Source organism: Castor canadensis, chromosome X, assembly GCF_047511655.1.
Source record: "Castor canadensis chromosome X, mCasCan1.hap1v2, whole genome shotgun sequence".
Classification (NCBI taxonomy): Eukaryota; Metazoa; Chordata; class Mammalia; order Rodentia; family Castoridae; genus Castor; species Castor canadensis.
The window spans coordinates 86,673,319-86,684,772 of NC_133405.1; the positions used below are offsets into that span (position 1 = coordinate 86,673,319).

Sequence of the window (11,454 nt, forward strand, 5' to 3'; positions counted from 1 at the left end):
TCCACCTCACCCCTGTTAGAATAGCCATCACCAAAAACACCACCAACATCATGTGTTGGTGAGGATGTGGGAAAAAAGGAACCCTCATACACTGCTGGTGGGAATGCAAGCTGGTGCAAACACTCTGGAAAAAATTTGGAGACTTCTTCAAAATCTAAACATAACCCTGCCATATGAACCAACAATCCCACTCCTGGGGATATACCCAAAGGAATGCAACACAGGTTACTCCAGAGGCACCTGCACACCCATGTTTATTGCAGCATTATTCACAATAACCAAGTTATGGAAACAACCAAGATACCCCACTACTGATGAATGGATCAAGAAATGTGGTACTTGTACAGAATGGAATATTACTCAGCCATGAAGAAGAATGAAATCTTATCATTTGCAGGTAAATGGATGGAACTCAAGAACATCATTCTGAGTAGGTCAGCCAGCCTCAGAAAACCAAAAATCATATGTTCTCCCTCACATGTGGACTTTAGATCTAGGGCAAATACAACAATGCGGTTGGATTTGGATCACATGACAAGGGGAGAGCACATATGGGAGATATAGAAATAGGTAGAAAACCCAAAACATGAAAGCAATTGATGTCCCCACTAGATGAGCTAATACAGAAACCTGAAAGGGACAGAGGTTAACATGAGAAGTGGATCAGGAAACAGTGTAAAGATCAGTTAGAGATGTTGTGTTGTCATAACACATGTGTACAAGAAATCAATGCTAGGAATATTTCTTTATAGCTATCCTCAACTCAACTAGCAAAAATGCTTTGTCTTCCTTATTAGGTTTGTGTCTTTTCTTCAACAAAATTAGTGATAAAGGCAGAACAAGATCTGACTGGAACTGGGGGTGGGGGAGAGGGAAGGGGAGGAGGGCAAGGGGGAGAAATGACCCAAACAATGTATAAACATGTGAATAAATGAATAATTTTTTAAAAACTAACTATGTTAGCATCCTCAAATCTCCCTCTGACTTTGACCTCCTGTTGTACATCCTTTTGTCTCCCCTCTGCACTTTTTTGGTAGGATGGGGTTTGAACTCAGGACTTCATGCTTGCAAAGCAGGAGCTCTACTGTTTGAGCCATACCATCAGTCCATTTTACTCTGTTTATTTTGGAGATGGGGGTATCATGATCTATCTGCCCAGGCTGGCCTTGAACTACAATCCTCCTGATCTCAGCTTCCCAAGCTAGCATTATAGGTATGAGCCACCAGCACCTGGCTCTCCTCTCTCCACTTTTAAATGATCCTTGTGATTACATTGAGCCCACCTAGATAATTGAGTATAACCTCCCTATCTCAATACCAGCTAATTATCAACCTTGAAACCTTAATTCAAGTGAACATCTCTAGAAGGCCATTATTCTGATTATAGTCATACAACAAGTAAATAACAGATTCAGCACTAGAAGCCCAGTACAGTAGTTCCTTCAGTTTTTAGTCATGATGGAATTATGTACCTCAAGTGGCTCATTGGAAATATGTTTTGAGAATGAAGGAAACTAGGAACTTAGCCCAGTATTGCAATGGAAAGAATCTCTGTGACTAGAAGCAACTGACCAGAATCTCAATAAGATAGCATTTTGGTAAAGCTGAGAAGTCAGGGCACCACTTTTTTTTCTAAGGGAAAGGGAAAACCTGTCTTGGTCCTACAGAAAGCATGGAAGTCTCACTCAAATGCTCAGAATCAATTATCAACAAATGAATGTGGAAGAACTTGTTTAGCATGGTATCTCTGTGCTTTCAAGACTTTTTCATGGGCCTGGAGTTTTGTTTATCTCTCTTAGTAGCTAAGAAGATTAGAAGATGTATGTGGAAAAGAGAAAAGCCTGGACTAATCTGGACTGAGTTTCTGTCCAGAGTTTCTGTTTCTGTCTTTATTTTTAACCACATTCCCTATGGTCTTATTTTGCCTAGCTTTGCTACCATCCTCATCATCTCCTTGTGCTGTGTGGTTATTGTCACTATGGCTTATATCATGCTCTGCCAGAAGACAACCCAACAAGGTGAGGGACGAATATGGCTGGTTGGCTTTTGGTCATTCATTCTTTCTGGTGGTATATTTGCCTACCCTGTGCATGAGACACTGTGCAAGACACTTTAGTGAGTTCCAAGCCAAGTTTTGGAGTGAAAGTAGAGATTATGGAGACAGATGTTGATGCCAACAATGACATAAAACTTATGGTAGTTGATGCAAAAATCCTTGGTGTCCAGTCAAGTGCAGCCATCCTTGTAATGAATTGCCTTATAAGGATGCAAGGTAAGTTGCCACCAATTTGCTTACAATTAATTTAGGGGATTCAAGGTTAAAGCATGGAATTTATCAATAACAATTCATAATATTAAAGATTATGAAATCAGCTGCATGTGGTTGCACACACTGTAATCGAGAACTGAGGAGGCTGAGAGAAGAAGATTGTGAGTTCCAGGTCAGTCTAGGCTATTTGGTGAGACCTTGTATCAAAACAAACAAACAAAAAAAAAGAGTACCAAACTCAAACCCAGAGTAAACAATCAATATTAAAGGGATTCTGAGAGAAGACAGTCAGTTAGAGCTAGAGTAATTAACAAGACTTTTCAGGAGGTGAAAATGAGACCAGGTCATAGAGAATGAAAATCATGTATAAGGGAACTATATTTCAGGAAGGGGAGCTACATGAGCAAAAGTATGAAGGCCTGAGAGATTCCAAGATGGCGACTAGAGGGAGGAAGCAGAAAGTGTGCTTCCTAAAGTAAACTCTTGGATAGACACTGGAGATACACCTGGCAGGAAAAACCACCAAGAGGAGGCAAAATTCTGACACTTCCACACCCCCAGCCCATGCACAGCATCCCCATGCCACGTTAAATGGAGAAACCAGGAGTGCTCCCGTGCCACCAGAGGCCAGCTCCTACCCTGCTTGGGAGACCACCAGGTGAGCAAATAAGTGGCATGTGGTACTCCCTGGGACAAATCAGCATAGCTCCCTAGACAGACTGACCCCTGCCCAGGGCAAAAAGGAAAAAAAACTGAATAATAAACAAGCAGCTGAAAAAAAAAGACACATAACAAAAAGGGTGGGGCACCCTGAGCTCCAGAGAGTAGGGGAGGGGCACTCCCTCACATGAACTGTGAATAAACAAGCTGGCCAGAGATGGCAATAGTGGCGGCCCCTGCCCAGCAACCTTGGAGCAGGGAAAGCTTGTAATAGTGGCTTTCATGAGGAAAGCTCCACCAGAGGGGGGAAGCGGAACTCTCCCATGCAAACTGTAAATAAACAAGCCAGCCAGAGAAGGCAGGTGTGTTGCCATCTCTCCCAGTTTGCTTGGAGAAGGGGAAGGTGTCCAACAGCGGCTAAAGTGTGGCACGCACCACTGGAGAGTGGGGGAGGGGCACCTCCCCACACGAACTCTAAATAAAAAAGACTGCAATTGCAACAGGCGGGCAGGGCTGTATACTGGAGAAAACAAAAGGGGCATGCATCCAGGAGTACTCTAAATAAACAAAGCCTGTGGGGCTAGGTGAGTGTAAAGCTCATTCCTGAGATCTGCAATAAATAAAGCCTGTAGCAGCAGCTGGCTGACAGGAGGTGGCAGGTGAGCTGCAGCCTCAGATAGACATCACAAAGCTGTCTCCAGACTCCATTTTTTTTCCTTTGATGAGACTGAAACTGTATTGCATTTGAACTTGGGATATTTTCTTTTTCCCCTTTGATGAGACAACAGCAGAACTACTACTCAGACACCAATACCAGAACTGGATGCTGAAGGACTAGCACCAAATCTATTAAGACTGAAACTTTATTGCATTTGAACTTGGGAATTTTTTTATTTTTATTTTTATTTTTTATTATTTTTTAATACGCTGTATTTTTAATGCCTCTTTAGCTCACTGATGATTAGTACACTAACTCTCCCTGTTTATTTCTTTGGCTCTGTTTTTTGTTTTGTTTTGTTGTATTTTTTTCCCTTTTTCTTTACCTTCTTTGCTTTTCCTCTTTTCTCACCATTCCATTCTAGATATCATCATTGTTATTATTATAAGCTAGAAAATACTGAATTACACACATTACAGAGACAGTAACAGTAGCAAGAGCAATGATGGGAAGATGGAAAAAAGAGGGAAACCAATTTCCCCCCAACAATAAATTAGTACAGGAACCAAAGGGAAATGAAGAAAACAGATACTCAGATCCAGACTCCAACAAAATGAAGATAAACTATACCAAAGAACACAAAGAAGCCCACAAGAACAATCTAAAAGAAGAAATACTACAGGTAATCAATGAGAATTTTATAGAGATGATACTGGATATGGTCAACCAAAATGTACAGGAGACACTCAAGAAATTCCAAGACAACAAAAATAAAGAATTTGAGAAAGCACAAGAACAAATAAAAAAAATTATAGAAGCACTGTATGAACACCAAAGTGAAACAAAGAACACGATAAATAAAAAGACAAATGAACTCAGGACGAAAATAGACAATATTAAAGAGGAAGAAACTCAGGATATGGAAAACCTCAGAAAAAAGAATGAAACAGAAATGCAAAACAAAATGGAAGGCCAATCCAGCAGACTAGAACAAGCAGAAGACAGAATGTCAGAACTTGAAGATGAAATGGTAATTAAAGGAAAACCGAAGAATTATTAGTTAAACAACTCAAGACCTGTAAAAAGAAAATGCAAGAACTTACTGGACTCCATCAAAGACCAAACCTGAGAATCATGGGCATTGAAGAAGGAGAAGAGGTGCAAGCAAAAGGAATGAGTAATATATTCAACAAAATAATAACAGAAAATTTCCCCAATGTAGAGAAAACTATGCCCATACAGGTACAGGAAGCCTCCAGAACACCAAACAGACCTGACCAAAATAGATCTACCCCACAACATATTATCATTAAAACACCAAACACAAAGACTAGAGAAAGAATATTGAAGGCTGCAAGAGAGAAAAAACAAATAACATATAAAGGTAAACCCATCAAAATCACAGCAGACTTCTCAAAAGAAACATTAGAAGCAAGAAGAGCTTAGCATGAGGTCTTCCAGGCACTGAATTAAAATAACTTCAACCCTAGGATACTTTATCCAGCAAAACTATCATTCAAGATAGATGGAGCAATAAAAGTCTTCCATGATAAGCAGAAACTAAAACAATATATGGACACAAAGCCACCACTGCAAAGATCCTTCAAGGGATTCTGCACACAGAAAGTGAAACCTAGCAAAACCGTGAAATGGCAGGCAGTACCAAAATACAGGAAAAGAAAAAGCAAGAAAGTAGAGAGTAACATTGATTTAGCTACACACGATCAAACCCTCAAACCACTAAGACAACTAAATGACAGGAATCAGCACATACCTATCAGTACTAACACTTAATGTTAATAGACTTAATTCCCCCACCAAAAGGCATCGTTTGACAAACTGGATTAAAAAGGAAGATCCAACAATTTGTTGCTTACAGGAGACCCATCTCATCGATAGAAACAAGCATAGGCTTAGGGTGAAAGGTTGGAAAAAGATTTACCAAGCCAGTGGCCCCCAAAAACAGGCAAGAGTAGCAATACTTATCTCAGACAAAGTAGACTTCAAACCTACATTGATCAAATGAGATTAAGAAGGACATTCCAAACTAATAAAAGGGGAACTAGAACAAAAGGAAATAACAATTATCAACCTATATGCACCCAATATCAATGCACTCAATTTCATCAAACATACCCGAAGGACCTAAAAGCATATATTAACTCCAACACAGTGGTTGTGGGAGACTTTAACACCCCACTATCATCAATAGATAGGTCGCCCAAACAAAAAATCAATAAAGAAATCCTAGATCTAAAATATACCATAGATCAAATAGACCTAGTCAATGTCCACAGAACATTTCATCCAACTTCTACAAAATATACATTCTTCTCAGCAGCCCACGGAACCTTCTCCAAAATAGATCATATCCTAAGGGCACAAAGCAAGCCTCAGCAAATATAAGAAATAGAAATTATACCATGCATTCTTTTCTTTTTTTTTTAGGTGGACATTTGCTTTATTGGGGAAGGAATTTGTTATAAAAATAGTCAATGTCTCTAACCCTGGTACAACCACCACCAACAACAAATCAGTTACTTCAACAACTAAGAATACACATGTTTTTAAACCCAAAATTCTTTTTCAATGAGGGTACTGTATCCTGTGTGAATCCCTTGGTGTAAGACAGGAATGGATGAGCTTTGTCTGCAAGAGACACGCACTAGATCCTTTCAGCTCTTATACCATGCATTCTATCTGATCACAATGCATTAAAACTAGAATTCAACAACAAAAATAAAGGCAAAAAACATGCAAACAACTGGAAACTGAACAACTCATTGGTTAATGAATAATGGGTCATTGATGAAATAAAAGAGGAAATTAAAAGGTTCCTGGAAGTCAATGAAAATGAAAACACAACCTACCAGAACCTATGGGACACAGCAAAGGCAGTCCTGAGAGGAAAGTTTATAGCCATGAGTGCATATATTAAAAAGACTGAAAGATCTCAAATCAATGACCTAATGATACATCTCAAACTCCTAGAAAAACAAGAACAAGTAAATTCCAAAATAAATAGAAGGGGAGAAATAATAAAAATAAGAGCTGAAATCAATGAAATAGAAACCAAAAAAAACATACAAAGAATTAATGAAACAAAAAGTTGGTTCTTTCAAAAAATAAACAAGATCAATAGACCCCTGGTAAACCTGACTAAAATGAGGAGAGAGAAAACCCAAATCAGTAAAATCAGGAATTCAAAAGGAACTGTCAAAATATCCTTATTTGCAGACGACATGATCCTATACCTTAAAGACCCAAAAAAACTCTACTCAGAAGCTCCTAGACACCATCAATAGCTATAGCAAGGTAGCAGGATATAAAATCAACATAGAAAAATCATTAGCATTTCTATACACTAATAATGAACAAACTGAAAAAGAATGTATGAAAACAATTCCATTTACAATAGCCTCAAAAAAAATCAAATACCTAGGTGTAAACCTAACAAAGGATGTGAATGACCTCTACAAGGAAAACTATAAACTTCTGAAGAAAGAGATTGAGGAAGACTATAGAAAGTCATCAAATCCCATCAAAATCCCAATGACATTCATCAAAGAGATTGAAAAATCTACCTTAAAGTTCATTTGGAAACACAAGAGACCGTGAGTAGCCAAGGCAATACTCAGTCAAAAGAACAATGCTGGAGGTATCTCGATACCTGACTTCAAACTATATTACAAAGCAATAACAATAAAAACAGCATGGTACTGGCACAAAAACAGACATGAAGACCAGTGGAACAGAATAGAGGACCCGAATATGAAGCCACACAACTATAACCAACTTGTCTTTGACAAAGGCACTAAAAATATACAATGGAGAAAAGACAGCCTCTTCAACAAAAATTGCTGGGAAAACTGGTTAGCAGTCTACAAAAAACTGAAACTAGATCTGTGTTTATCACCTTGTACCAGTATTAACTCAAAAATGGATCAAGAACCTTAATATCAGACACCAAACTCTAAAGTTGGTACAGGAAAGAGTTGGAAATATTTTGGAACTAATAGGTATAGGCAAGGACTTTCTCAATGGAACCCCAGCAGCTCAGCAACTAAGAGATAGCATAGATAAATGGGACTTCATAAAACTAAAAAGCTTCTGCTCAACAAAAGAAATGGTCTCTAAACTGAAGAGACCACCCACAGAATGGGAATAAATATTTGCCAGCTACACATCAGACAAAGGACTGATAACCAGAATATATAGGGAATCCAAAAAACTAAACTCTCCCAAAATTAATGAACCAATAAAGAAATGGGCAACTGAACTAAACAGAACTTTCTCAAAAGAAGAAATTCGAATGGCCAAAAAACACATGAAAAAATGCTCACCATCTCTAGCAATAAAGGAAATACAAATTAAAACCACACTAAGATTCTACCTCACCCCAGGTAGAATAGCCATCATTAGCAACACCACTGACAATAGGTGTTGGCGAAGATGTGGGGAAAAAGGAATCCTGGTACACTGCTGGTGGGAATGCAAACTAGTACAACCACTCTGGAAAAAAATTTGGAGGCTTCTTAAAAATCTAAACATAGATCTGCCATATGATCCAGCAATACCACTCTTGGGGATATTCCCAAAGGAATGCCACATAGGTTACTCCAAAGGCACCTGCACACCCATGTTTATTGCAGCACTAGCCAAGTTATGGAAACAGCCAAGATGTCCCACTATCGATGAATGGATTAAGAAAATGTGGTATTTATACACAATGGAATACTACTCAGCCATGTTGAAGAATGAAATCTTAATCATTTGCTGGTAAATGGATGGAACCGGAGAACATCATCTTGAGCAAAGTAAGCTAAGCCCAGAAAACCAAAAATTTTATGTTCTCCCTCATATGTGGACTTTAGATCAAGGGCAAACACAACAAGGGGGTTGGACTTTGATCACATGATGAGGCAAGAGCACACAAGGGACATATGAGGACAAAGAAAAAACAAGATAGCATTTGATGTCCTCAATGCAAAGGAACTAATGCAGAAACTTTAAAGCAACAGAGGCCAATAGGAAAAGGGGACCAGGAACTAGAGAAAAGGTTAGTTCAAGAATTAATTTAGAATGTAACACATATGTACAGGAAAGCAATGCTAGTAAACTCCCTGTATAGCTACCCTTATCTCAACTAGCAAAAATCCTTGGTTTTTCCTATTATTGCATATACTCTCTCTTCAACAAAATTAGAGATAAGGGCAAAATGATTTCTGCCTGGTAGCCAGAGGGTGGGAGGCAGAGGGAGGGGGTGGGGGAAGAGGGAAGGGGGGAAGGAGGGAGAAATGACCCAAACATTGTATGCATATGAATAAAAGAAAGAAATTTAAAAAACACTAAAAAGAAGTATAAAGGCCTAATGCAATGCAACTGTGTGTGAGGTCATCAATAAATAAAATTTATGTAGATGAGCATTAGGGGAATACCAAAGTTCATTTCTTTGTTTTAGTTAACATTTTATTAGCATATATTAATTCTGCAGTAGGACCTCTCTGTGATATTTCCATATTCGACCTCTCTATTGCTCTACAAAAGTTTCATTCTAATTATAGAAGGCTTTGAGTGCCAGACTAAAGAATTTGCACTTTCTTCAGTAGGGCTTGAAAGGCACTAAATATCACCCATTTTTTTTTGAACAAGGTAGTGGCATGATGGAGACACTATTGTCAAATCTGTTTAACAACTATGGGCCAACAGAGGAGAAAAAAAATTCAAGAAAAACCTAGCTATAACTCAGTGCCAATGCACTAGTCATTTTGCCTAGCATTAGCTTTTCTCTTTCTCTGTAGCATCTCCCACTCATAAATAATGTTTTTTTACATGGGTCTTTCCAGCTAACAAAAAGATCTTGAATGTCTTCTTCCTTAGAGTCTCAAAATATAAGCTCTGGTCCTAGCCCATTAGCATGGCTATGACCCATCAGGAAAAACTTGAGAGTGGAGATACTTCAAATGGCCACAAACTCTAGAAGAACTAAAAGGAAAGCATTCATCATAATTTTGATGAGGCTGGGCATGAACAATAACCACATTAGATTTTTTTTCCCTCTTAAAAATGTTCCTTGGCTCTTCATGCCTTAGAGGATAGAAGCCAAAATGTAGCATTCCATTCTAGCCTACCTTTTGAACCTCCACCACTCCCTTTTACCTATTCTCATTTCCCGTCACTGAAGTCAAACAAGCAAGTAGGCCTTACCCATCATGCCTTTATGCTTTCCCCCTTCTTATTTGCTTTCCCAGAATTCCTGTTTTCTATATCTCTATAAGGGAGACAGCCTCAGGACATAAATTTAACATGTAGTAACCAAACAGCTACTGTGCGTGTAAGGATGAAAAGATACAACCTCTGTAGTACAGGAGCCTTCAGGCCAATGAAGGAAGTAAAACAGAAATTCAAGGCCCTACCAGAAGGAAGAAGGTCTGTGACTTGCCCTTTTTACTTTTTTGTGACTTTATATATACATTTCCAGTTGCTTACCTGAAAGAGTATAAGCACCTAAAGGGAAGAACCAAGAAATACCCATCTTTAGTGCCAAGCTAAGCCTTACAGCCTATATGAAATATGGGATAATTTTCCTCCACAGACTCGGGGCCTTTTTTGGGTAAGCAGTGGAGGTGGGTGTACTTGGCTGTGGCTTGCACTATGGTCCCTGACATCTGACTATTCAAGCCCTTTCTTCCTGGGCTCTGGCAGTCACATTTCCCACAGGGATTCTCTGAGGATCATGGGTGAGATTCCTGAGTGGAGAGCAGATCAAGTTCCCATGCTCTCCCCTCACCCACACCAAGCAACAATTCCAGACCAATATCCCGAGTCATACATGTCAAAGCGACAGTGACCAAGAATGCTTGCTCTTCCCTTCTCTGATAAATCTTCATCCCTGTATTTCTACTAATCGCCTATGTATTGAAAATCTCATAATATCTTCCAGTATTAGAAAGCTGAGACATATTGAATTCTCCTTTCTGTCCTCTTCCCTCATCTTTTGACTGGTTCCCAGGGTCCATGGTTGGCCCTTGTCCACTCCTTATAGAAACTTCTGACATAATTCCTTCTTCTTTTCTGGAGCATGTCTATGAAATGAACAGGGAAGATAGCCTCTCCTTTTTCATCTTATGACCCATTTTCTTGCCCTCAATTGTATTGGATATTGGCAGAAAACATGGAGGAAGGGGATGTGACATAGAGCTAGTCTTAAAGCCAGAGGCCTTCAAGGTCAGGACAGTTTTTTACTTTCTCTGAGGTTCTGTCCTGGCCCACTTAACACACAAGATTTAGGTGTGTCAGCCCTCTGCTCCCAGAATCCCTATCTAGCATGCTAGAGCCTGGGAATAAGTTGGTAAGAACTTAGGAAGAAGGGTAGGAAACCAGGATCTAAGCCCAAAGCCCCCTCTTATGGGTGGTGGGGTCTTGGGTCATAGGGTGCATGCTAGGGACGCCAGCGACTCTGGAGAAACCATGACAGTGGCCATCTTGGAAGTGGCTGCTCCACGACAAGCCAGCTTCCCAGGCTCTGAGAATGACTATTCTGACGAGCCCTGCCTGAGCCAGGAGTACCAGATCATCACTCGGATCAATGGTGACTATGCCTGCCTGCTACACACAGTTCCCCCAATTATGAGATTCTGGCCACTGAAGGTAAGAGCGTCTGCTAAAAATGCCCTACTAGGTCCAGGTCTGCTGACATAATTGCCTATTCAGTTTTTGCGGCCTGCATAGCCCCCTTCCCTGCTACCTCTCTTCCTGGATAGCCCAAAGTGTCTACCTTGCCAGCTGCTGAATTTGGCCCTGGGTCCTTCTAATATTTCTGACTGGGACATCCACTGGTCCTTTCCAAATACCAGATAAATGCCTG

The 11,454-nt window shown here is 39.7% G+C and overlaps 1 protein-coding gene across 1 annotated transcript in view; it reads left to right on the top strand.

Moving 5' to 3' along the window:
• Vsig4 (V-set and immunoglobulin domain containing 4) overlaps positions 1 to 11,254 on the top strand; it is a 37,443-nt gene extending 26,189 nt beyond the window's left edge. Inside the window, 4 exon segments of the mRNA XM_074062268.1 lie at positions 1,921 to 2,018; positions 8,387 to 8,408; positions 11,021 to 11,208; positions 11,211 to 11,254. Of these exon segments, the coding sequence (XP_073918369.1) occupies positions 1,921 to 2,018; positions 8,387 to 8,408; positions 11,021 to 11,208; positions 11,211 to 11,254 (352 nt within the window).
• The last annotated feature ends 200 nt before the right edge of the window (positions 11,255 to 11,454 follow it).